General features: G+C 43.8%; 1 protein-coding gene across 3 annotated transcripts in view; it reads left to right on the forward strand.

Annotated features, from left to right (window-relative positions):
- Window positions 1-27,664, forward strand: part of Slc12a1 (solute carrier family 12 member 1) — a 94,327-nt gene that overhangs the window by 26,392 nt on the left and 40,271 nt on the right. For all 3 annotated transcript variants that reach the window (XM_032902328.1, XM_032902330.1, XM_032902329.1), the window contains exons 11-20: window positions 1,229-1,380; window positions 2,563-2,670; window positions 2,976-3,099; window positions 4,429-4,530; window positions 6,317-6,472; window positions 9,413-9,512; window positions 10,278-10,389; window positions 15,683-15,823; window positions 18,515-18,621; window positions 20,940-21,022. In XM_032902328.1, the coding sequence (XP_032758219.1) occupies window positions 1,229-1,380; window positions 2,563-2,670; window positions 2,976-3,099; window positions 4,429-4,530; window positions 6,317-6,472; window positions 9,413-9,512; window positions 10,278-10,389; window positions 15,683-15,823; window positions 18,515-18,621; window positions 20,940-21,022 (1,185 nt within the window). The remainder of the gene's footprint in view (window positions 1-1,228; window positions 1,381-2,562; window positions 2,671-2,975; window positions 3,100-4,428; window positions 4,531-6,316; window positions 6,473-9,412; window positions 9,513-10,277; window positions 10,390-15,682; window positions 15,824-18,514; window positions 18,622-20,939; window positions 21,023-27,664) is intronic.

Raw genomic sequence — 27,664 nt, forward strand, 5'->3', positions numbered from 1 at the left:
ATCAAATGGTCAGCCCTGAAAACATAGACAAGTGACAGTATACAGACACAGCATGTTGTGTTTGTGTGCTAGAAATGCGTGCGTGAGCACAGCCACGTACACGGACACACTCAAGTATGTGACAACAATTTAAAAAAAATAAAGAGGCTATGAATTTAAAAGCACAAGGCAGGTGAGAGGGTTTAAAGGGAGGGAAGAGAAAGCAGAAATGATGTAATTACATTATAATCTCAAAAAAAAAGGTTCTTAAAATTGCATCTAAAGTAGAATTATAACTGTTTCTAAAAAGTGTGCAATTAGTTGAAAATAAGGCTGCAATTTCTTAGTTATGAGATTTTTTTTCCCCCTTGATTGCCTCTCGGGTAAGAATTATTATTAAAAATCGTGCGGCCAGTAGAACTAAGGTGTATATGAGCTGTGTACGTGTTATGCCAAAGCACTGCACATGTTAGAAATGAGAAAATATGAGAGAACCTTTGCACAAGCCTCTGACGAGGTAGCCTCGGGAACAAGGGCCACACAAGGCAGCAGGAGCAGCAGCTGTAAAGCCAGGGTCTTCTGCATGGGTCTCACCCAGGCCCTCTGCTTACAGGGTACAGCTCTATAGCTTAGTGTTTTTGTGGGACTCCTAGCCGTGGGAGCAGGGGCTGTTTCTGATGCTTTGGCCTCTTTGGGGACCCTTGTCCTCTTACTGGGTTGCTTTGTCTAGCATCCAAAATGAGGGAGGCACCAAGTCTTATGTCTTGATATGTCATGTTTGGTTGATATCCTGGGGGGGTCTGCCTTTTTCTGAAAGGAAACAAAAGAGGAGGAATGGAGAGGAATGGAGGAGGTACTGGGAGGAAAAGATGGGGAAGGAGAGAGAAACTGCAGTCAGCATATAATATATGAGAGAATAAATTAATTTAAAAAAAAAAACATGCTGTGCACAGAACTCAGAAGCTGGGGGCTCTAACAACCATGTCCCAAAAAGGATTGACTGTATGCACAGGCTTAGAATACATATGTTCAGACTCTGTGCCAACTTAGCGTATTTTCGGAACAAAACCCTAAGAGAGCAGGACTCTGTCAAAGGGATGACAAAATGACAAGATGACTTGGGGCTCAGGGACTCAGCTCAGTGCTACAGTGTTTGCCTAACAAGTGCAAAGCCCTTGCTTCTGTCCCCAGCACTGAAAAGGAGCATGGGCATGGGGCGGAGGATGACAGACAATCCTTGTTTCTTCAGCTGCCTGTGTGGTCCGGGACGCCACTGGGAGCATGAACGACACTGTCATTTCTGGGATGAATTGCAATGGGTCGGCAGCCTGTGGACTGGGCTACGACTTCTCAAGATGTCAGCATGAGCCATGCCAGTATGGGTTGATGAACAATTTTCAGGTATGAATTTGAGAGAGAGAGAGAGAGAGAGAGAGAGAGAGAGAGAGAGAGAGAGAGAAGTTATCGCTGTTGTCTGCACTTTGAGAATATCAAGTCTAGTGAAGCTATTGGATCTGCAATTGATTAAATACTGATTTGAATTAAGCAAGGAGCCGGTGGCGTGGGAGGGAAAGAAGCCATGCAGGTGTTATGCAGTGGGAATCTGCCCTTCACAGGCGCTATTGCAGGGAGACAATAGACAGTGTGACTTAAGTCACTCGGACAGGGGCGCCATGTTGTTTTCTAGCTTCCAGTCAACTGTGTGAGAAACCATACTGGACAGGAGAGGCACAGGCTATCGAGAACTTGGAGTGCACTTTGTGTGCAGGCTTTAGAGTAGAAAAATCTAAGGCAAGAGACAGAGCCAGGAGCAATCGTGAGGGAGAAATTTGAAGGGAAATGAAGGCGGAGTAACATGGAAAAGTAGGGGACAGTGCTTACTAATTGTCCTACGTGCTTGATAAGGAGAGAAAGAAGTAAATGGGCCAAGAAGTCCTTATCCATCTCATTTAACAGCCGACGGGGCATTGGCTCAGCTGAAACCATTAATCCAAAGTATGACTCGGGCTGACAGGCTCATCCCAAACGTACAATCTGCTCCCAGGGTCATATCAATGCTGGTATCCTTCTCATTGTTATTCTGAGGCAAATAATGTTTCAATTATGCAAAAAAAAATAAAGTTATGTTTAAAGGGCAGTAGGAAAGCAAAGGTTTGGAAACACTTTGGTAGGAGAAAAGCCAATACCTTAAAAAAGTCAGAAGGGAGCCAAGCCCTCCTTGCACCTTGTCAACCCCACACTCTTTGGGGTAGAACTGCCTCCCACCAGAGCTACAGAGAACGCAGGGGCAGGTGCTATGAAAACCCTTGGGGGAAAAGAGACAAAACTTCCTTCTTTAATCTTTCCAGTGTTTTCTAAATATTTTGTGAGGGGTAGCTAGTGCTTGGTAAATAACAGAAAGAGGTCGTTTCACCTTGAAAAGAGAAGAGTTACAAATTCAAGGGTGAAGCAGGTTGGGAAGCATTAGTCCATGAGAGTGGGGAATCACAGGAAAAGGAGAGGGAAGAAATTGTGTTGAAGAAGAGTTAACTCTTCAAACCTCTGTTGGGTAAGCTGCCTAATCCGAACCACTCTCTTCTCCAGGTCATGAGCATGGTGTCCGGGTTCGGCCCCCTCATCACCGCAGGGATCTTTTCGGCAACACTGTCTTCGGCCCTGGCCTCCCTCGTCAGTGCACCCAAAGTATTCCAGGTAATCCAGCCGTGAAGGCGTGTGCCATCTTCCCTGCCTCTGAAACCAGCTGAAATAGTGGTTCCCACCAGCCATCACTTTCCATCATTCTCTGCAGCCGTTAATGTTTGCATCTAGCTCAAATGCTGTGCCCGCCACAGGGTCAAGATGGATTCCCATAATATAAAGAATGATGAGCCGCGGTGCTAACGTGCGCCTCGAATTGTGCGTCGCTTAATCTTTCCCAAATCATCTTTTCGGAATCACCTAGAGAAAACGAGTGCGCACAAATAAATGACAAATGTCTTCTCTTTTTTTCCCATTAGGCTCTGTGCAAGGACAACATCTTCAAAGGACTGCAGTTCTTCGCAAAGGGCTATGGGAAAAACAACGAGCCCCTGAGAGGGTACTTCCTCACTTTTGTGATAGCCATGGCATTCATTCTCATCGGTGTGTAGCTTTCTTGTATTACAGGAAGCCAAAGATTCTTCCGATTACTCGGGCTTTTGCTCTACATTTGAGAAATTAGCAGGTTGATGCTTAAGACTCCGTCTGGGAATGCTAGTGTTTGTCTTAAAGGAACGTGAGAAAGTTTAGCGAAGAGAACCTTTGAGGAACTGAGGGAGGATCTACCCTTCTGTCTGTTCTTTGAACCTGAATATTAGAGGCCCATCCAGCCAAATACAACTGGACCCTTCCTCCAAGTCAATATGCTCTAAATATGACAGATCCTGCTCTGTGCACTAGTCGAATAGCTAGCAGAATTGTGTCTTCCGGTGTTTCCTCAAGTGTAGCTCTTTGACCAGCCTCTCAGAATCACTAAAGTGTCTCTGAAAGTCCAGATTTTGCTGAGTTAGAAACTGCATTTTACAATTCCTCAAGTCCCCTCTAGACTGAGACTTTTGAAAATCATTTACCTGAACTGTGATTTGGTTTTCTCTCCCAAGCAATCTAGAAGTAGCCACATGGTCTTGAAGAGGCGTATTTGCCAGCTATACAATCCTTGCTCTCCCTTAAGACCAAAACTAAGGGTTCTTCAATGTGAAACTCTAGGAGCAAATACAACTTATTTGGTTTATACAATGTCTATGAAGTTGGAAAGGGACTATATATAACTCCAATTAAATTTGTTATGTTTTTAAGAAATTAAATGAAAATAGTTTACATAAACAGAGTCCGGTAATATAACAATTGCGATTTCCAACTGTTGCCCTTTGCTGCATTTAAATGTTTTATTGCGTTTGTGTGTGAGTGCCTGAGTGTGTTGTGTGTGTGTGCATGTGATTTGGCTGAGCAATCCGTTACCTACTGGGCCATCTTACCAGCCCCCTTCTTCTGCATTTAAATGGTCACAGAATCCACTTTAAAAATGTATACATTAAATTATCTCCATTAAAACCATGGAGAAGCACATGGATTTCCATCCTACAGAACCTGTTGACTGTTTACATAGCAGACAACGGATACAGGATCTGGTGCGTGGGAAATTGCTGTAGAGCTCTTTATGTGCATAGCTCTTGTACAGACAGAGGTTTGGACTGTCCATTTTCTAACTGGCAGGTTTTCTTGAGTCTCATTCCATGAAAACCTTGGCTGAAGTACCTATTAGCCTCAGAGGGGGCGAAAAAAAACCTAACTTCTTAAACTTTGACAGATGCGAGCGAGCTAGGATTTCAATTTCCAGAACGTGAGCTTCCGGGCCTTAGCATGCCCGGCCCCTGTTTCGCTGCTCAGATGTGCGCATGCGCTGTCTGAGCAAGCGCTATTCTTCTCTTGCAGCGGAGCTGAACGTCATTGCACCTATCATATCCAACTTCTTCCTGGCCTCATATGCGCTTATTAATTTCTCCTGCTTCCATGCCTCGTATGCCAAATCGCCAGGTAAGCCGGAATGAAAACATTAACCTAAGCGAGCAGTTAGCATGTCTCGATAAATGAAAGAAGTCCGTGAGAAGTGTTCAATCTGTGTTTTTATGTTTTCTTATATCTTTGTAGGCAGCGTAATCCACTTTATTTTGGTGAGTTGGGGGATGACTTCCGAAATAGAAAAGGAATCATATGAGCAATGGCCTTTTTGACCAACCGTAAAGTCAATTTTCTCCTGTGGCAATAAATTATTCATTGCAAGAGAAACCACATTTATTTCAGCAGTAGAAAAACACCACTATTTATTTCCAGGGCAAAAGTGACCACAGGAGTGGAATAAATGTATATATTTGAGGCCTCCTCACTATCAATTTGTTTCCTGCCCATGGTGCAGAAGAGAAGGATGAGCAGTTCCCATAATTACCTGCTGAACGTGGGCAATGCAGATCTACTGCCGAGCCACACCAGAGGCGTCAGTACACAACTGGGCTGTGGCCTCAAATCATTTAAATTCCACACCAGAGAGCTGCCCGCTAGTTCATCACCCTTCATCTCCCGTCTACTCCCACTGTCCTTCTGACCCCTACAGAAAGTCACCTGGGGATCATCTGACTCTCGGAAAGTCTTCACTAGGAAGACTTTCGTCCAAGATACTAAATAACTATTCTTTACAGTTTGCCCCCCTCCTCAGCCTTGAGGACATTGTTGTTAGCAAAGAGGCCGAGGAGCCTGTGTCCACACAAGGCCACTGGGTCACAGAAAATAACCGAAGATAATTAGTTTTGTGTGGTTTGTCTTTAAACACAAATCTACAATCCCACGTCAGTTATCAGAAGTGTGGAAAGGAATAATGGGAAAGAGAAAAAAAAAGAAGAAAAATATTTTTTAAAGAAGTACGCAGGAAGACACATGTGTGTCTACTCAAACCCCAAAATGACTCTCAAAACCCCTCCCCCTCCCCCACCCACCTGACCTCCATCCTCTGCCTCTGAAAAGGAAGCAGAACTAAGAGCTCGGCGGGCTCTTCTAATGGCGTTCCTGGAGTGCTGTTTCCACCTTGTGGTCATTGAGGGAACTGCTCCTCTAGACAGACTCCAGATTTTAAGTAGCATTAACTCACTGACCAAACGTGTGCACAAATCAGGTTTCCCACCCCGACTGAGTTGTTTCCTAGGCTCTTTCACTTAATAAAACACAGAAATCTGTGTGTATAGGCACTGTGGCAGACACTTTAAAATATAATGCTGCTCATATTAATGTGTTGTGCTCAGAGGGCCACAGTAGCACGATGTCTCCTCTTCTGTAAGATTATTGCTTCTGACGGAGCAAACATTGTCTTCTTAGGATAATAGTAAGGAAGGCTGCCTCTACGGCTCTGCAAATGGAGCATAGCTCACTGTTATAACAGCTCTTGGGAAGACAGGACGCCACTTTTTCCAGCGTACCCTCTCCCTTTAGGTTCCTGATGGTGTTGGCTCTAGACCCTTGAGGTTTGGTCGTTTGGGAGGACAATCAGGACTCGCAGGAAGCACAGCGGGTCTGCTTTACAGATGCTTTACCTGTCCCAGAGTTCCCTGCTTCATCTTTGGTACAATAACCGCCTTTGTAGACCAGGGATCCAAGATCATAAACAACAACAACAACAACAACAACAACAACAAAACAGTCAAGAGCTAGGACACAGACCCTAAAACCTACAGTTTTTACACCAGAGGAAGACGTGTTATCTGCACTTTTACAATACACAGTAGTACAGTAGCTTGATGTGTATAATTTCTTTCTATATTATGTTTCCTCTCAGGATGGAGGCCGGCATATGGGATTTACAACATGTGGGTATCTCTCTTCGGAGCCATTTTGTGCTGTGCAGTCATGTTTGTCATCAACTGGTGGGCGGCTGTCATCACCTATGTCATTGAGCTCTTCCTCTATATCTATGTGACTTATAAGAAGCCAGGTAAGAGAGAAAAGGCCACCTGGGATGGGCTTCCATGGTTCTCTCTATCCATCCACTGGATGCGTATCATGTGGCTCCCACGTGCTTACATGTAGCGAGTGCAGGGCAGCTCATCACAATGCTATATACCTTAAGGGCAATGATAATTAACACCACAGAACCTTGCACTTACTCAGTCCTCACAGTGATGCTGCACCATTGGTGATAGGAAGCCTATTTCAGAGAGGAAAAAACTGGAGTTCAAAGTATCCAAATTAAGAGTCAGCATGTGATAGAGCTGAACCCAGACCTCACAAGTGTTCCCTTCTACCACCGTCCTCTAACGTCCCGATGAAATAAGACCCTGTCCTCAAGGAGTTCTCAGACCCAGAGACACTATAGACTGTAGCACAGCACAGTGTATCACGAGAGCAGTGTAAACACGCTGCTGAGAAAAGGGCAAGGCCTGAGCGAGCGTGGAGTTGCTCAGAATTCATTCTTGGTTCCTGGCTCCTGTTCACAGAGCCAACCTCTCTGCTTGAGTTTAGTAAATATGGGTTGAGTGAACAAAGTAAGTTCTGAAGTGAATCGAGCCACGTAGAGGTGGTTAACGCCAGGGCCAGAGAACGAGGTTCCAGGGAGAAGAGCGGGGGTGGATTGAAGATGCATGCATGGCCTTCACATAGATAGAGCTCTCGAAGACCAAGGAAAAGGGCCATGAGTTGTCCTGGAAAGATAGCCAACCAACCAAACAGTAAGAAAGAATCTGGATACTGTGGACCCTGAGGCCTGAACTGCAGCTCTTAGCTTCGGGACCCAGGAGGAAGGAGACTATAGCTAGAAATGTCCAGGAACCAGAATTCGGCGTCCAGAAACCCAGGTCCACCCTTGTGTCCCTGACACTACTCTACCAGCCAGGCAGAGGTGATAACACCTTAGAGGGACTCTACTGTTGCTTCTCATTATCGCTGTGCTTATTGTTAACTACAGGCACAATTCACAGCTGGGAAAACCCCACCCCATTCTGATGTGCAGCCGTAAGTTTTAGCAAACTTACGCAGTCCTGTAACCATCACAATCAAAGTGTAGGATTTCTCCAATAGTCTCCTCAGACACCTGTGTGCCTAGGCTAGATCTGGATCTACACCTACACCTACACCTACATCTGGATCCACTTCAGTTGCCCAATTTGCATGTTCCCAGTGACTGACAACACTGAGAATCTTACTTGCCATTCATATACCTTGCTAAGCAGCTGCTTAAAACTATGCCTAGCTTCTTGTTGTTGCTGCTGCTGCTGCTGCTGCTGCTGCTGTTTTTGTTGCTGTTGCTTTCTAACTCAGTGGTGAGCTTCCTAGTGTACCCTGGGTCCTCGCACAGTGTGTACTTTCTATTTTCCCCAGGCCTGTGACTTCTATCTTCGTTTCCCTGATTGTTTTTTTAATACAAGTTCTTAACTTTTATCAAAACTAATTGATCTTTCTTTTTTCTATCTTTTTCATTTGTTGTATGTGTGTGTGTGTGTGTGTGTGTGTGTGTGTGTGTGTGTGAGAGAGAGAGAGAGAGAGAGAGAGAGAGAGAGAGAGAGAGAGAGAGAGAGATCTGAGGCATTTTTCCCTCAACCCAAGACTGCAAACATTTAGAACTTCTGGTGCTTTGGTAATTGATTAAGATCTATCATCTAGGGGCTTGGGGATTTAGCTCAGTGGTAGAGCACTTGCCTAACAAGCTCAAGGCCCTGGGTTCAGTCCTCAGCTCCGAAACAAAAACAAAAACAAAACAAAACAAAAAAAAGATCTATCATCTACCATGTGGACCAGTGTAAGGTGTCTGAGTGAAGTTTGTTCTTTTACATATGAATATTGAATTGACTAATGGGTTTTAGCCCCAAAACAGTGTCAGGCCAGCAATTTAGTTCAATAGGTGAAATAAATTATGCCACATAAGCTTGATGACTTGAGTTCAATCTTTTGAGCCTATTTTAGAAGGAGAAAACCCATTCCTAAATCTTGTCCTCTCACCCTTCCCCCAGGCATGTGCTGTGGCATGCATGTCCTGTGACAAGCGTGTAACATGCATGTGCTGTTACATGTGTGTGCTGTGGCATGCGTGTGCTGTGACATGCATATGTTGTGGCATGTCTGTGCTGTGATATGTGTGCCCACTCAGACTCACGCACAACAATAATAAAATAAAACAATGGATGTCCTAAAGCATGCCTGTCTGGCACATAATGGACACTTCATATCACTCTGTCCAATCCAGAGGGAGCACTCGCTGTCCTCACCCTGCAGAGCAAGCACTGAAAGACGTCATCGAAGTCCGTCTGTCAGCTCATCTCTGGCAGTTCTTACCATAAAACCTAAAGAGTCCATTTAATTTTTTAAACGTCTTGTTTTTGAGTCAGGGTAGAGTGCTGAGCTCCCTCTTTTGAAGGTTGGTTCCTGGCAGGCTAGACTAAGACGCTTCCCAAGGAGCCTAAACTCTCCTCATGACCCCCACAAGTAAGAATTCCCAAGCTGGTCAGCTCTGACACTAAAAATATAAATATACTTCTGTGTGCGCACTACTCCTGCATACAGAAATTCCTCTTTTGTTTTCAATTTAGGAATTTGTGAAGGCCTTGAACTCTCTGCCTACCTGGTCATCATCGCGTGGCCTTTCTTACTAAGCAAGGTTTCTGGGGCTTCAGGTTTACAGTGTGACCCTGGCTGGAAGGACGCCTCGCGCCTAAAGATTCACACGGGTGTCCATGGGAGTGTAGGAGTCACATGAGCGCTTGTGGGAGGAAACAACGTTCTTTCCAGCAAACACTGTGCTGTATTTAATCTAACTTGGATTCTCAGCACTGCTTACATAGGCAAGAAAATTTGCAGGAGAGAATGGCTTATTAAAAATTATTCAGCGCATACAGAAAATAAGGTCAATTTGGGGGAGTACCATTTCCTCCTTTGTCCGCAGATGTGAACTGGGGCTCCTCCACACAGGCTCTGTCCTACGTGAGTGCTTTAGACAATGCTCTGGAATTAACCACAGTGGAAGACCATGTGAAAAACTTCAGGTAAACCGGCTTTTGGGGTCCCATGGTGTTCCACGTCACAAGTGGGTTTCCTTTTGAGGAATCACATACATCAGAGAACCTGCAAGTTCTGTGGGCACATTTCAAACGTGCAAAGTCACGTTGCACAACCGCAGAAGGCCTGCTCTCTTGGTTATAACCCACACTGTTACCTAGAACGGAAATGAACGTGCTTTTCCTTCTGTTCTGAGCTCTGCACACTGGGAGCCGCAGCTCCGCACGTTGCTGTGTGCTTTTCCAGGACTAGAGACAGAAAGGCCTGAAGTATGTGACTCCAGGGGGGCATCCCCCAGGCCTCTGTGCATCTTAATTATTGGCTATCACCTGCCAATCTGAGGCTTCATGATTTAACGAATTCCCCGAAGAGAAGTCATAATCTTAGATCTTCATTAGTTATATATTATTATGGATGGCGCCTCACAACACGGGCTAGCAAGGAAGAAAATGAAAATATTGATGAGAGAGGGAGATTTGGGATGACCTATTGGCCACAAAAGGAAGACAGGGGAACCCAAGACTATCCTGTTCCTACTTCATACTTTTGCTGTGATTAATGAAATGAAAAAATACTAGGATGACAAGATGTAGAGTCAAGATAACTCAAGGATTTTGGTGGGAAATTCAAGATATAATTAAGGAAGGAGCGTTCCAGTTCTCCGGGATTTCTATGCCTCTTATTTCCTTCGAGGGGTTCTGGGCTCACATGCTTTCTGCGCTGGCCAATTCTTGTGTCTTCTTTGCTTTCAGACCCCAGTGCATTGTCTTAACAGGAGGACCCATGACAAGACCTGCTCTCCTGGATATAACCCATGCTTTTACGAAGAATAGTGGCCTCTGTATCTGCTGCGAAGTTTTCGTGGTAAGAGTCACTTCATCCAAAAGGAGTGCCTTGTCCTTTCTTCCTGTGGATATAGCAACAGGAAAGAGGAGAGGTAGCTTGGACAAGAGCTCACCTCCTTGATTCAGGACTGGAACAAACAAGCAAACAAAGGCAAAACACAAAACACATAATCGTGAATGAAAATGGATAGATGACATGTATTTCTGGTTTCTCCAGAGACCAACTAGAAGCGATAAATATTCCCAAATGATGGTCTTTGAGTCAAGAAGAACTGAACCGGCTCCTCCATAAAAGGAAAGCATCCGGGTTGATAGACTCACGGAGCACTAAGTCCATGGAAGCCAATGAGAAGGGAGCAGTCATGAGGGCCTTAAATGATCACACGTGCAATTCAGATGAAATGTCTGGTTAATAGTGATGGCAGTGCCTGGGGAATTGAGCTAAGTTTCCCTGGGGAGTTAAGCTAAGTCTTCTGTGCCTTTGACAAACAGTCAGAATTGAGCTAATTCCCTTTTGCTCAAGGAACATGTTGGGGGCTAATAACTTACTGGAGGTATTCAAAATAGATGTGAAAAAGTCAACCATGATCATTTACCAATTCTCCAATGGGAAGAAAGCACTGAAATTAGATATATATATCCCCCATACTAGTCTACGTCTTCGTGTCTTCTCATTTCCTTCCTCCCTCTTCTCACTCTGCCCCTGTGCTCTCTGTGTCTCTTTACCAGCACACGTTTGAGTTACTAAAAACTTATCTGTTCTTCAAAGCATCCTCCCAGTTTCTTACTTGACCCACAAGCACGTAAGAAGCAGAAAACAAAGAAATGCTTGTTTCCATTTTTACTGGGAAAATGAGACAGGAAAATCAAATCATGGACTGGGCTCTCCTGACAAGAAAATGCCAATTGGGATGTCCGGGGGGCCTCTCGGGGTGCCTCTGCCTAGGTCAGGAGGAGAAAGCCTAGGCAGCCTGACCCCTGGGACACAATCAAAGATCACTAGTTATACTTCTGGTATCTGCCAAGGAATGGGTGTGAGGAAGTTTTGGCCAGAGGCCAGTCCACACTGGTAGACTAATTTATTATATGCTACCCTGAGAAACACTCAAATGTCTTTTTAAACTTAGCAATCTCCTAGTGCTATGGAAGTTGGCCACACTCCCTTTCCTGTCCATGCTTAGATGACAGTAACCCAAACAATATAACTAAATGCAATTATCCAGTAGGGGGTGGAGAGAGAGCTGCTGTGTGGAGAAGATTGACAGGTTAAGTTATGGCCAACTGTGACTCCAGAGGATTTATTAAAAACTTATCAAGAGCCCTTCTCTCTTATTATCAAGTTTAGTGCCCTGGATTAGTGGATTTCATTTTGGCCAATATAATATAGGAACCGGTTTTGATGGAATAAGCAGTTTGGGGTGTTTTTCTTCTCTAGCAATTTAGAGAAAATTTGGTTTAGCAAGAAATAAAATATCTTCAGGACTGGAGAAATGAACGAGAAATATAAATGGTCATATAATGGCAAGGAAGAAAAGATCTTCCACAGAGACAAGAAACCCTGCTTTTAATTAACCCTTTGAGTCTTTAACTGCAAAAAGGACTGTGCCCTAGAAGAACCTTTCCTGGGAAGCAAGGACCTAAGCATGTAATCTGGTCATTTCATACATGTGTTGGACAACACTTCGTTTGTTGTGCTGATGTCTCCATGAAAGGCCCGTGAGTCCTACTCCCCCGGTGCTCAAGTCCTCTTGGGCACAGAAAACAGTTATTGCATCAATTAAAGCCTTCCTGGTTAGTTACTTCCTATAAACTCCTTAGGCTGAAGATGCATTTGTAGATTCAAGGCTCAGTTGTCAATCATCTGTCGGAAAACAGATGGAGAAGGATGCAGGGGGAGGCAGCATACCACTGGAAAGTTTTCCCCAATGTATACAGATGATGGTTAAGCCAGCCTTGTGGAAATGTTAAGTAGTGACAATGGAAAAGGAACCGAGATTGTGTTTTCCACTCGAGGAAGCATTTCCCCTGGGCCTTTGAAACTAATAGTGGAGTTCGGAATCACTGTTTTGACATTTACTAGTGTTGATTCCCTTACACACATAGTTCAGTCTCTCTGAATAAGAAAACACCTGTTTTAAGGTCATTGTGAGAATTGTACTTGCTTATAAGCACTGTTTTGTGTCTTTCAAATACTGAATGCTGGATTAACTTTCTTTGTTATTATTGATAATGTTGTTGATATGATTATTGTGGGACATGATAGTTGCTAGTTTCATTCCTGAGCTATGTGGTCTTCAATAAAACCCAGATATCCTTAGGTCCAGAGAGTAAATTGCTAGACCCCTATTCACCTAACTCATTCAGCCATTGACGCACCCACCCCCCTCTTCCTCCCTCCTCTTGTCTTTTTCTTATTCGGCCTCAAAATTTCAGATGAGGAACACTAAGTTCTTGATGCCAGTGGGTCTCTATCAAGATGTTAATAAAGCCCAGCTGTGGTGACACATGCCTTGAATTCCAGAATCTGGGAGACAGATGCAGGCAGATCTCTGTGAGTTTGAGGCCAGCCTGATCTACAGAGGGAGTTCCAGAACATCCAAAACTGTTACACAGAGAAATGTTAATAAAATAATAATATGATCAAATAGAGGAAGAATGCAATAATCTATGAATAGGCACTAGAAAACATGGCAAGATGGCTCATGGGCCAAATCAGAAAAAGGGAGAAATTAGTCTTCTGGTAGCTGCCAGACACAGAAGTAATGAACGCAAAGTCATGACCTCTCAATATGAGGAAGAATAAGTTGGTATATAAATGGGCAAATCTCTCAGAGTTTTATTGTTAAGATTGGGGAATTAATTCATGAGTTCATGTTTGGGAAGTTAGTCTCTGTAATATATTAATTGGATGGTAGAATCCATTTTTGTGACATATTTGAATGTTGGTAATTATGTTCCAGGATGGCTCCCTTCCTGTTAGTTTTTAACCTTCTTACATTTGCATTACAGTCTAGTTTCATATTAATAAGTATGCTACAAGGACATCATAATCCCTTTTAGCAAAAAGAGATTCTGCATGAAATATTTTTATGAGTTCTCAGTATGGCAAATTCAGTCATTAAAATAAATCTCCCTGACACAATTAATGTTTAATCCAGATTTTTGTAATACTAACATTAGACTGTATTTCTTTAAATAAGCACCACTTTCCCCAGGGACTTACAGTCATTGTAGGGTAGCTCAGAACTCTGATGGTCTATCGACTTTCTAGCTGTTGGTGTTCTTCTGTCTGATGGTTCTTGTCAACAGTAAATGACCCTCAGTACAATATTCCTTCCTCTTCTTCTAGTGGGTGAAGGCTAGAGTGCCCAAGGAGAGATCGGCAGCCTAAAACGTGCTGACGTTCTGGAGGTTTCCAGCCTCTGGTTCAATAGCCATCCTGATACCTCTATCTTTTCTGTTGTCATCGAAGTTTCTTGCTTTTTGACTAACACGTGACAATCAATTGTTTTTGTAATATTTGGAACTTCTAAAACATACTGGAGAAAAACTAAAACTGATCCAGAAAATTGGAGAACGTGATCCAATTTAAACAGAATTCTAAAATGGAAGGGTCCCAGATCCCAATGACTGCTGTATAATAGAAATATAACATGCGCTACATATATGATTTAAATTTTCTAGTTGCCAATTGAATTGACAAAGGTTAGATCAAATTAATTTTAATAATTTCTCTTGTTTAACTCAAATATGCCCAGAATGTTATTTCCATGTGCAATCAACATAGATGTTATTGATCCTTATTTTACATATATGTGTGTACTAAGGCTCTCTTAATATGAATTCCATTTCAAATGCTGACATGTGGATAGGAATTATTATGCTTGGCAGTGATGACCAAGCAATTGCCTCATTTGGAAAATATATTTGTCCTCAGGAGAGGATGCCCGTTGTATCAGGGAGTTACTCCAGAAGCACAATTAAATCCAGCACTCTGTCTCGAAGCTCAGTTTCACTCCAGATGTCCCAGAGCAAACACAGTGTAGAATTAGCCTGGAGGACTAGTGAGATCATAAACATGCATTTACAATGATAAAAGTCAGGTGTAGGTAGGACCTAGTACTTTTCAAGCTTAGTACTAGATACCTCATTTACTTAAAATAGCCATGCAGGAAATGAGGTGTTTATCCCCATGTCCAGAATAAGATTTCAGATCTGAGAGATAACCCATGAACTCCAGAGTGTACCAGAGTCCTTTGTTTCCCATCAAAGACCTTTAAGACTGTCATTTTAAATGCAGTGTGAGGAACCAATAACATCTATGTCACCTGGAAGCTTATTACAAATTCAGATACTTAAGTCCTACTCCACACCCTCTAGGGGTCATCCACTCCAGGTTCTCAAGATCTCAAGGGACTTGTATGAAATCTAAGACATCCAAACAAAATACAACTCTCTCTATAGACTGAAGAAAGTAGGTGCTTCATCTGCCCTGCCAGACGCAAAGGCAATAACTGGAAATATATTTTGAACTGAATTAAAACATGAGAAGAAAAGAGCTACCTTGGACCTTTGTGGGAGAAGAGTCGCTAGGTAAACGATGGGTCTCCAGAGTTAAACCTGGAGACTAAAAGGTGCCTTAGCATCACCACACTGTCCTCCCTTTCTCTTAGCTTCTCTCACTAACCTTACGTCATAAACACGTGATCTTTTGTTCCCACCAAATTCACTGAATGAGGAAGAAGCATTAACTTATCCAACCATAAACGTATGAAGTCAAGGGAAGAGTGGTATGAGGGAATTCTTAGCGATCCAAAAGCAGTGCTTAGGCACTTACAAAACTGTCAGGCTCTGTGGCCTGGGGCAGAATTTGCAGTCTAGAAGCTCTGGGTCCCAGGAGCTCTGTCAGTTTTTTGAAACTGGGATCTAGCTGAGACTTCTTTGAGGTTTGTAAACAGGGCTCTCTCTCACTGTTGAATCGCAGGTTGATTGTGACTTTATCCTGAGCCTCTTTGATCCCGTCCCATATTTCCCCGTGTGCTATCACACCCTCGCCTTTTCTTTCCATTCTGCACAAGGCAGTTATTTAATGGATGTTGATGAGCCTGGACACTTGGGGGTGAAAGCCACTCATGTGAACAGTACAGGTCCTCTCCCAAAACAAAGGCCTGGGTAAACCTCATTCAAGGGGGTGCTTTCACCTCTGTCCCATCTCCTAATCTAACGAGGCTCGTTTACTATTTGTCGCCTGGTAACAGGAGTGCGATGTATAATGGTGGGGCTTCTAACCAATATTTCATTGTGTCCTACAGGGACCTCGCAAGCTGTGTGTTAAAGAGATGAACAGTGGCATGGCTAAAAAGCAGGCCTGGCTGATGAAGAACAAAATCAAGGCTTTTTATGCTGCGGTGGCGGCAGACTGCTTCAGGGACGGTGTGCGGAGTCTCCTTCAGGTAAGGCGGGGAATGAGCACAGAGGTAGACGAAGCTCCTAGAACCAATGGCTCTATAGAGTTAGGCCACTCACAAGGAAGTGTAAGAGATCAAGGTAGATGGTTGGAGATGGCGGTGGGAGGGGAGTAGCTAGAACAAAGGCTGAGGTGCTGTTACAGTAAGCAGCAATGATCCACTGGAAACAGAAAATCAGTTTTCCTTTGGCCAGCATCACTCTGTCCCCACACTCACTGAAACGTTCTGGTGGCTGAGAACTTTCAAATCCTATTAAAACATCAAACTCATGCATCTTGTACAGCAGGTAGCTATGGTCCACTTGGCACCTTTTCCTCTTTTTTTTCTTTTGCAAATGATGGGTAGGCAGCTGCTAGACTCCACTCATAAATGCATGTGGACCAGGGTGGAAAATCTCGCCAGCCTCGGGGATTATTTCCAGAACATTAAATAAATGCGCTCGTCTCTACGCTACATGCTGCAGCCTGCAGTCTTCTATCCCTCCTCTGTTCTTTCCTTTGCCCTTCTCTCTTCTACTTCTGTGGTAACTGCACAAGCTTGTTCTTCAGTTCTCACCTCTGTCATCTGAAGGGGAAAAAAAATCTTTAAAGCAATTCAAGAGACTCTCTGAGTGCAGCATTTGTGTATTTCAAAAATATTTACCCAGTGGCCCCAAGGATGTTAAACGACATGGAGGGAAGCAGTAAGTGGTCATCCGGGAGGCTAATAGACACTCAGGATAAATTGGCTGTGAACTTGCCACACGCCAACCTCTTTACAGCACTGACTCGGCCGATCAGCCTCTGCGGTCACAGCTTCTTTCTGGGAGTTCTCTAACAATAACCTGGCTGGCGAGATATGTCCATTCAGGTAACAGTGGCTTGACTGTTCTGGAGATAACTAACCACTTCCTCCCTGGGTCTGAAGCCTATTCTATAGAAGGGAACTCATGCCTGTTAATACAAACCTGGTCAAGAGCCTGGAGCTAAAAAGGCCATAGACCCCAAAGGAGAGACCGCTCTTCCTGTTTCACTAAGATGACATAATGTTTCTATCCATAGATTAGTGCTGGTCCCAGCCTTCATCAGGGAAGCTTCTTTCTGTAATAGGTGTTAGCGACTCACCACTAGTTAAAGTATGAAGAATGAATCTCTGTGGGGTGCTGGTCCCTAACAAGGTTGTCACCCCCTCCAAGGATCATGAACATCACAGGAAGGGGGGATAGAGAGTGGAAGAGTCAGGGGCCGAGGTCTGGGCTGCTGGGCACAGTGCCTTCCGGACATGATGTGGGCATCACACCCATGAACTCACTGCCACTGTGGTTACCTGCACAGGACCTGTATGAAATCTGACCTGTAACCATTTCGTTGTGTATGGGCTTACACAACGGGCTTACAGAAGGACTATGGACAATTTACGGTGCTGGAGGAGGGAGGCCATTTTCTTCAGTGGTGTGTTCACCTAAAAGTTGGCCGTGTCCAGTTAGTAGCCTCACATATATTTATGCTCATGAGAGTGACCACATTTTAAACTCAGTGGGCTATGACAATGGCCACCGAAACTGGTAGGGGCCAGTTAGGGAAAAGGCTTTAGCAGGGGGATAACAATACCTAGAATTCAGCATAAACATGAGTAAATTTGACAAAGAATTTTTAAGATAGTAAAATAGTCATGAAAATGCAAGTAAAGAAGTATACAAATAAATATAAAAAATGTAGATTCACAGAAAGCAAATGCCAGATGTACGGAAGGGCAAGCTCATGTTAGCAATCCTTGATTTTTTCCATGTCCTCCTTCTGCTCATGACTGCATCCCCTAGAATGGCTGGTCCCGGTCATTTCTTTAGTATATTCATGACCTAGGTGACCTCTCTTCATGCTCAGCTCTCCTTATTTTTATTTGTCAATATCTAATTTCACTTGAAGATTCGGAATAAATGCCACCTCTCCATGAAGCTGTGACCATCAGCTGGAGCACAAGTCTCCCTGGTGCCGCCACAACACTGTTGTGTCTATTCATGGGTTACAATTGCTTATGTATCTCTTGTCTCCTCCACACTATTCTAAACTCCTACCACCGGTGCCTCAACCATCTCTCTGCAATTAAGACAGGCTCGATAATATTGCCACATTAAATGCGATTAACTGGAAGTTATATCTTGTCGTCTAAAGATGACTGAAGTTTCTGATAGGAAATAGAACAGCTGAGGACACAGCCACGCAAAAGCATTCTGTTTGGGATGTGCAGCTCAGTCATACCTCAGCAAATGATATGAGAAAGTTTTCAGTGGTCCTCGTGAATGGAGGTGGATTTTATTGTTGACATCACTGTGGACATCACAGGTGGAAATGGGATGTGAACTACTGCTATAACATGCCCGTCGACAGTTAAGCCAGCCCTTGCTTGACTTTAAATTATTGAACCATTTTAATGAGTGTGTCAGAAGTAATGCAAATGACTGCTAATTTAGCAAGGCTACATTCCTGTCATTTGAAATCCATTTATGACTGAGATGATTTAAAGCTGATCTTCCTATTTTATGCTTGGGTACGGGCATGAAGGACATGCATTAAGATGTAATCTAATCTTCAGACTCTTCAGAACATTACTCCAGCGCTCTTTGACATCGTTCGTCGTTTGCCTTAGTATTTTGCCGGCCTGGTAAGGATGGTTCATGTGTTTATGTCCTCTGTTTAGGCCTCGGGCCTGGGGAGAATGAAGCCAAACACTCTAGTGATTGGATACAAAAAGAACTGGAGGAAAGCTCCCCTGTCTGAGCTTGAGAATTACGTGGGAATCATACAGTAAGTGACGGCTTTGGGGACAAGCATTTGTTTGTAAGGCGCTAACCAGGGCAGCATACAATCTGCACACACAAAGGTCCCTTGCGTCAGATCAGTTGCCAGAGAACACATTCTTCTGACCCTGGACATGCTTTACCAAAGGAGGAGAAAACCCCACACTGCCAGTACAAACTGGAAGGAGATGGAATAGCAGAGGAGCTGGGGTGAGGTGCTACTGGAGTCAAGGAAGAGCAAGTGTGTAAGGTTCTGAGCTAAACGTTCTGTTTACTAGATTAAAGAACATGTAGAGGGGAAGGGAATTTTCTTTGATGGCATTTTGTATCTGGCTTTGGCTATTTTGCCAACAAACAAGGTGGAGAAAGAAATCTAAGCAAATTTCAGACTGCACACATCCTCAGGGTCCAGTAGTTGATGCAGCATCCCTGCGGTAGCCTCCCCACCATCTCAAACACCCAATTCAAAGGGCCAAGATGACTGAGCCTAGTCACATCAAACCGAGGAAGCCTCTGGCTCTTACAACACACTAACAGTTGGTCTCCTTGGTAGTAAGATTCAGTGTTAGCTAAGGTGACCCGTGTTTGCACTAGAACAAGACTGAATAATTCTAGTACAAAAGAGAAGACAGGAGGAAGGTAACCACACGTCTGCTCTGCGTTCCCTTTCCTGGTGTAGGCTGTTGCTTCCAGTAAGAGACACTGTAATTGCTAATACTGGGCTGTGCTTACAACTGAATGTTGTCTTACTGTTCTCCTTTGAATATAGGGTTTTTATTGTCTGTACCACTCTTAAGTATGGTTTCTTTTCCTTAGAATCTGTCTTGGTTTTTGATGGTATTTAGAACAACAAAGATTTATCCTACAGTTTGATGAGTTAGAACTCTAAGAGTTATCTTACCGTGCCTGAATCAAAGTGGACCAGGCTAAATTGTCCATAGAAGGCTCTAGCACAATGTCCTACCTTGTCTTTCTAGTCCTAAAAGCTTCCCGCCAGTGGATGTGGCTGGTGGCACTTTTTCCTCCATCTCCAATCCAGCAATGGGCACATTGGATCAACATCTTCTGTCTCTCAACTTCATTTTCAAACACCTTTGTCACTATATCTGGTCTAGGCAGCTATTGAAAGATACTCTCCTTACCTCAAAGCTCTTGACCTTTTGCCTTGTGAGGAAATATAGTCATAGGTTTTAGGAATTATGATGCCCTTTAAAGCCATCAATCTGCCCACAAAGGAATCTATCTTATGTAAAACCAATGGTCTAGTGTTTCATAATCAAGTTTAAATAGAAATAAGTTTTGCTTTTGTAGAGTTCTGTGTTAGGTTTCACCTCTTTTATTAAGTGGAGATAATTTATGTTTTGAATTTTGAGTGAATATTTATGTTACACTGAACTTCTTCATTTCAGTCCCATAAAGTTCAGGTTGAATTCTTATTGGAAGCTTGGTGACCAATCACAGATGACAGTGATGCTCTGGAGGGTGGTCTGACCGTAGGGGCATGAACAAGGGAACTTCCAGAAGCAAATGTTTAGTAACACAAATAAGCAATGGGCCTGCTTTCAGATGTACGACATGTAGTACAGGAGATGAGATAGACCAAACAGCTTTCCCTTCTCTTCTGCATCCTTTAATCCCTTTAGGCTGGTACAGAGAAGGCATCAGAGCCATCTGTCGGTTTGTAGGATTTCCAGAGGGAAGCATCGCTCCTAAGGGCCTGTGCAGGGTCCATGACAAAAGTTCCATGGAAACCCCAGAAACGTTTTGTTTGTTTGTTGACAGGGCTTCAGTTGCATAGGCCTGGCTGTCCTGGAAGTCACTATGCAGACCAGGCCGGCCATAACTCAGAAAACTGTCTGCCCCTGCTTTCTGACTGCTGTACCAGAGACATTTTAGGCCATGAGCTTGGTGTCAGACATCACTGAAGATGTCTTCCCAGTGGCAGAGAGGAGATGGCAATAATCAAAAGATTTTGCAATCTATAAATGTTCCATTCTAAATATATCAGATTGTTTTGATCACTTAATAACAGATTAATTATTTAAAAATATGTAGAGATCTCTTAACGAAAATATCTAGCTGGTGGGAACTATTTGAACAAATCAGCTTCAGAGTGAATAATTTACCTCTACATAGAATTTACTTTTAAAGGCACAAAGGAAGAAAACACAAAACAAAACAAAAGACATTGGCTCTCAGCTGTATTCTAAAGTGAATTTTAATAGCCTCATGATATCAAATTCCTAGAGTCCAGTTTAATGTTTACCCCAAGTGTGAGGGTTAAAGAAAACACTGGCCACACTCCAATGTTGCTTCCTCTTTCAGTGACGCCTTTGACTTTGAGATTGGTGTAGTCATAGTCAGAATCAGCCAAGGGTTTGACATCTCTCCAGTTCTCCAGGTACAAGGTAAGTTTTTCCTCATCTACTCGGCAGATGGTGAATTGTTTTAGGCGGCTGGATCAGCACAGCGCTCAATGTAAATAAAGTGATTGTTTAAAGTGTGCACTCCATCCGTGCTTCCTGATGGCTAACACACGTGGCCCTTGCCTTGGTAAGCAGAGAGGTAGACTAACTCTGGGTAGTTAATGGTTTTTCTTATTGCAAGACCACCGTGCCAGCACAAAGGTAAATAAACACCTTCAGTAAAGCAGCCAAATTAATCTTTGCAAGCTGCTTCCCACGGCACAGCATGCGTTTGCTTTTAGGTGACCAAGAACTGGTTTGTAGTTGACTAGGAATGAGTGAAATGAATCTCCGTGTGTCGTGCCTGCGAATCACTAATCTAAGGCACAGGCACAAAGACTCATTCTGACCCGCAACTGTTTCTTCTCTATTGATAATTTGGTAGAGTTGTTTAGTCTTATAATTTAAACATCTCCTCTTGGTATATGAGGAGAGGAGAGCATGTAAGAGGAATTTCTGAAAGGTTAGGAGAGAACAGGAATACACCTCTTCAACTGAACTTCTTAATGGAATCTTCTAATGATGTTGAGATGAGGGGATACCTTGGGATGCCTGTTGTATGACCCGCAGAGTGCAAGTGAAGATGTTAGTGATGATGATGGTGGTGATGATGATGAAGATGATGATGATGGTGGTGGTGATAAATAATCCTGGTCTCCACACTTAAGAATCTGGCACTGTAGTGGGGAAATGGACATTACTGCGATCATTATGTATGAATGAGAAATTGTGGAAAAGAAAGGTCATCTAATCTCATAGAGGCTTCCTCGAAGAAATATGGTTTGAAGTTTTGTGGATGAGTCTGAGTTAGGTAAGCAGTGTGTAGAGGGACAGAAGCATAGTAAGACTTGGGAACAAGCATCTCTTGCCCAAAGGTGAACGTGAGGAAAGTTTGAGATGAGAAATGGGAAGGGGTGGGTACATGTGCAGCCAGAGCAGATCACCAAAGGAGAAAGTATGAGGCAGGGACTGTCTATCGAGGGCTTCCCAAGCTTCTTCTACCATACGGAAAAGGGCTGATCAGAGTTGGTCACCAATGAAAACCATCAGAGGAGGGTATAATGGTCAAACATGGGTTATAAAGTTCATACTATTTCAGTCATTTGGGGCATGACTCAGAGGCCTAGAATGCAGAAAGGAATCTCATTTTCTCTCATATGTGAAATCTAGACTTAAATATATATACATACATATATATACATATATATGTATATATATACATAATGTATATATATACACATATGCATACATACATGTGACATGAAAGCAGAGTGGGTGTATTTGGAGGTAGAAAGGGGAGCAGTCACAGTAGGCAGGGTCAGAGAGCAGAGGGTAGTCAGGGGGGACAAACATGAGCAAGACACAATGATATGTATGTCTGAAAATGTCAAAACCCACAAAATAGTAAGCTAAGAAAAGGGAAAAGACTATGAAGACATATCCTTTTTAAAAGAAGATATCTATAATAATGGAAGCAAGGTTCAGGGACGAAGAGAAAAACCAAACTGGAGAAATGTTTTGGAAGCATAAAGAGCAGCATTGGAGGTTGAGGGAACATGCAGGACAGGGGACGGGGAGCTGTGAATTTAAAACTGCCTTGGTTGGTTAAATGCCAGGGCTAGCAAAGGAGATGGGAAGTGCAAGAAAAGATTTAAACAGGAGGGGCTTAGGTCTGAACTCAAAGGTGGTAGGAAATCCCGCTGGGGTCTTCATTAGGTAGTCAATACTCCCACTCTACCTACATCCGAGATCCCGATTTAGATGTTGTTGGCTAAACTGTGCCCCACTAGCGACCAAACTGATAGACCAGTACCTCAGGACAGACATGTCTGCAGAGATTGTCTTTAACAGCATAATTAAGATAAAATAGATCACACTGACACACCACAGTTCAACTTAGTGCCTTACAGAAAGGTGGTTCCACGGTTGTCCTAGGAAATGAAGGAAGAAAACCATTATGGGTAAGGTAGAAATGGAAACCACAGCAATGGAAATATAGCCCGAGAGAGAAGCTGGGAGGGAGGCAGAAAGGGAAAGGGACCAGGCGATTGGGTTCAGGAGAGCCATGGGAATAATCAGCACGGTCAGAGACAGCAGTCAAGCCCAGTTACAGTGAATGAAATATATTGGACATGACATATGCAATTGTAGTGAAAGAGATTTCTCTAGAACTATAGTGTTGAGACCCCTGTTCAGATCTTGCTTAGGCAGCCATGTTGTTGAGGTGTCATTGGAAAAACCTCCCTGTTATGTCTAGGAGACACACACTCTCCTGCAGCAGATGCCCTGGTCCTCTGGCTCTCACGGTCATTATGGTACCTCTTCATGACATTCCCTGAGCCTTGGATGCACGAGCTGTGTTGTAGATGTACCAGCCGGGGCTGGGCAACCCGCGGTCAGTTCTTCTTGGTCAGGTGTGGTTTCTGTAAGTCTCCCCATCTACTGGAAAGGGAAGTTTCTTGGATGAGGAATGAAGACTACACTTAAGGGCCTGAGTATAAGCCCTTAGAATTCAGTTAAGAATTATGCTGCTTTAGTAAAGTGGCAGTAGTATGTTCTCCTCTAAGATCCATGACTTTACTAGTCCTGGGCAGTTGGCTAGGTTTTACTAGTCCTGGGTAGTTGGCTAGGTTTCCAGTACCAGGCATGACCTCCCTCTCGTTGAGTGGGCTTTAAGTTCAACAAGAGAGCTGTTGGTTACTGCCAAGTTATGTGTACCACTAGTGCATCTTACCATGCTGGTCATTGTTGTAGTTCATGGACATCAGCACTCGGTAAGGCTATTGACTGCTTCCCTCCTGTGGAAGCTTCCATAGTACCTTCTGGTACTATAAAAGCTAGTCCTCATGGAGAAGACTCCCTGGCCAGCCCCACCTTGTATCCTCCAAATCCTGTGTCCTATCTACTTTGATTTTTTTTTTTTCTGGCTTTGCTGCTGCTGTGTTTCCTATCTTAAAACGAGAATGGCAAACATCACAACTTGCATTTAGATTATGCATTTGCTTCGTGTATTTTGTTCGTCTCTTCACGCTGATATATGTGACGGAGCTGGGACATCACCTCTACTACCCCTCACTGCTCCAGGCACCAGAATGAATATGTAGTGTTTCTCAGAGAAGCCCAAACTATGGCTCCTTTAAATTTCCCAAAGTAGTATCTAGATCGACTTGGATGTTCAGGTTATTTCTGCTTCTTAACCAAGAGAGAGAAAATAACAGTTAGATGCTAATAAAATAATTATAAATACCAACTGTCTAGGTGAACGGAAATGCAATGTTGCACAAATCCACGGAGAACATGCGAGATAAAAACAAACAAACATAATGACGGAAATTATCTTGATGCCACGGCACCGCGCTTTGTTATGGCGCTTCAGTAATTTATGGCACAAGCCTCGTGGTAGATTTTGGATTAGAAGAAACAAACTTGCAGTTCATTATATTACACTGTAATATAGGGCTTAATAAGAACCTGATAAATCTTCAGTATAGCATTATAGTATGTTAATGATTATCATCATAGCTCTCTCAGCATGGGCACCGCAGCGTCATCACAGACTATAATTTAAGGGAAACATTAGCAATGCAGAGCCCATATACTACAGTTAATAAAGCAGTGAGTAGAAATCAGCTTTCTAGGTAATTTGCCAGCTAATGGCAGCCGTCTCTATACTGTGTCATGGACTCGTATGACAATAACTTTTTGTACAAATAAGATTGATGCCCATAACATTATAACTTGTTCACTGCGGCAAGTCACCCGGTACTGATGACTAATACTTCTTCTTAATAAATTAATTTATTGCCTGACAACAGACCAAAAAAATGTGGCATTTCATATTTTTCACATCCCAGAGGTATTTAGCAAGTTCACCAATTACAACAAAGACTCCAGATTGCACTGGTAGTAAACGAAGTGATAGAGTGTGGTTCGCAATTGAGTACCCTGTGTAAGTACCGGACGATTTATGACCCACTCAGAGCACGGTGATACTGCTGTGTCTGATCGAGTGGCTTAGCAAAATAAAGACAGATGGCCGAGCAGTAAATAATTGCTTGATTGGAAGGCCAGGCCACAGGACTGCTTCAACCCAGCCAGACTCCACCTGGGGTTCGGCGACTGATCCACAGAAGCGTGTGCGACTTCAAGTTGATCGACCAAGGAAAGAGTTGTAATTTAATAATGGATAAAGGGGAAAGAGGCCGTATGATGGGAGGGAATAGGACTACCCTCTGGCTTTCTCTGCTCCTCCTTCTGCTGTCCTTAAGATTCAAAGCAGATGGTGACTTATAAGCCCCTAAATGACAACTTTTTAAAAAATGACACAGTAGAACGCACAAGGCAATTTTGACAACTAAATTCAATACAGTTTCTCTAATCGGTGACCATGTGGCCGGTTTATGAAGCACTTGGGAACACAGTCACTGCTATTCAAAGCAGTTTGGGTATACGTCTCACTGGAGTTGTTTTGGTGTACGCAGGAAGAAAGTTATTCAACTGACAACCTAAAGGTCATTTACTCCCTCCACGATAGCCTTGAGATTCTCTCTCAAAATCTATAAAAGCAAAGGGCAGGCAGATATCATGATTGAGTCACTGAAAAAGAGAAAAGAACAGCAGTTCTCAGTCTGTGGGCCTTGAAGCTGTAGGGGGTCAAATGACCTTTTCACAGGGGACCCCTAAGAATGTCAGAAAGCAGAGCTATTTACATTATGATTCATAGCAGTAGCAAAATTACAGTTATGAAGGAGCAGTAAAAATAATCTCATGGTTTGGGGTCACTACAAAGTGAGGACCTGTATTAAAGGGTCCGGGCATCAGGAAGGTTGAGGACCACTGGTAACGGGGTTACACAGGGTGTGGTGACACATTCCTAACCCCAGCACTAATAACGCTGAAGTAAGAAGATCAGGAATTGAATGAGAGCCAGCCTAGGCTAGGGGCTGAGATTGAGGCTAGCTGAGTCTCCAGAATCTCAAAGGCAGTGGTGGCAGACCCTAAGGTTAGAATTGGATGCAGAAGACATGTCGCTAGCTACATGACCTTGGACGAATCACCTGAACTGTCTACGTCCACGTGTCCTTTATAACGAAATGAGAACTAAAACCCAGCTGTCCCTACGCACCAGCATCTGCAGCAAAAGCTTCCTAAAGATTGTAATCCCTAAATATTCAAAGTTGTAGCTGAACACAGGAACACGGACCTGCAGTCCCAGCACTTGGGGTGAAGAGGCAGAGGTTAAAGACAGCCTCTGCCACACGAAGCCTTCTAGGCTACAGAAGAGAACCCTGTCTCAAAAAAAAAAAACAACAGCAGCAGCAACAACAACAGCAACAACAACAGCAACAACAGCAACAACAACAGCAAGGCAGGAGTGGTGGTGGCGGTGGCGATGGCTGTGCAATGAGGAATCTTTAATGTCACCCTCCTGGCTCCCATGAGTCCCCTCCTCCTTTGTGACTAATGGCTATTTTTTGCAACACAACTGGCCAGTATCCCTCTTAAATGTTTTAGCGAACATCTGAGTCTACTGTTCTTCCCGCTCCTCGTTTCCAGTGCAGACAGAGATGTGCATGCAGTACGTCAGATATAATTTAAAAACCAGACCGTCAAGGCCACCTCTGTGTCGCACTGCAGTGTGAGGAGTCGCACCGGATGGAGGGCTCCGTCTCCCACAAAGTGAACAACGAGGGATCACCTCTGAGGAAAGCTCAGGAGAGCTGGCTCCACTGTGCGGCCCCGACGCCCAAGATGGCTGAGCAAGCTGAGTCGAACCTTCAGAATGGACTCCTCCTGGGTCTGGGGTTCTGCAGTTTGCTTGTCCTGGAACAAACCTCTCGAGTAACTCAGATAGCAAACTCCTTTCCAAAAGAGGATGTGACCATCCTTGCCCAAGCAGACACTAGTTGGGGTGCACGGTTAGCACTAAAGACAGGGTGTGCTGGAGCCATCAGAGGAAGAAAAATGGGGGGCGGAGCCTCTCCTCTGCGCTGCCTTCATAGCTGCCTCCAAGAAATTCACAGCTAAACTCCTGGAAGAGAATGTCTCCCCCGCTGGAGCCCTGAGAGGCCTCCCATACTACCCAGATCATCAGAGCTCTCCCTCAGATGACATGTTCCAGAAGCATCACTGGGGGTGTGGCTTGGCATCCTGTGCCTGCAAATGTTTTAGTTTGTCTGATGAAGAGACTGGCAGTTAATGGAAACAACTCTTCAGTAATCTTAACAAGAAGAGCTTCATGCTGGGAAACACGTAGACTGACCGTCAAATGAACCTCTTTGGACTCAGGTCCTGACCTTGCTCTCCGATAGTCACACATGTTATTTAACCTCTTTGAACTCCGTTTTCTTCATGTGCGAGGCAAAGAGAATAATTGCAGCCATTTCCAAGCTGTTTGGAAAAGAATAAACCGTAGCTGCCCAGAGAGTGCAGTAAGTGGTGTTAAAGCAGTGCCTGGCCTTCTCTTTTTTTTTTTTTTTTTTTTCCAGAGCTGGGGATCGAACCCAGGGCCTTGCACTTGCTAGGCAAGCGCTCTACCACTGAGCTAAATCCCCAACCCCAATGCCTGGCCTTCTCAAATGCTGT

The sequence above is a fragment of the Rattus rattus genome, chromosome 5 (assembly GCF_011064425.1).
Source record: "Rattus rattus isolate New Zealand chromosome 5, Rrattus_CSIRO_v1, whole genome shotgun sequence".
NCBI lineage: Eukaryota > Metazoa > Chordata > Mammalia > Rodentia > Muridae > Rattus > Rattus rattus.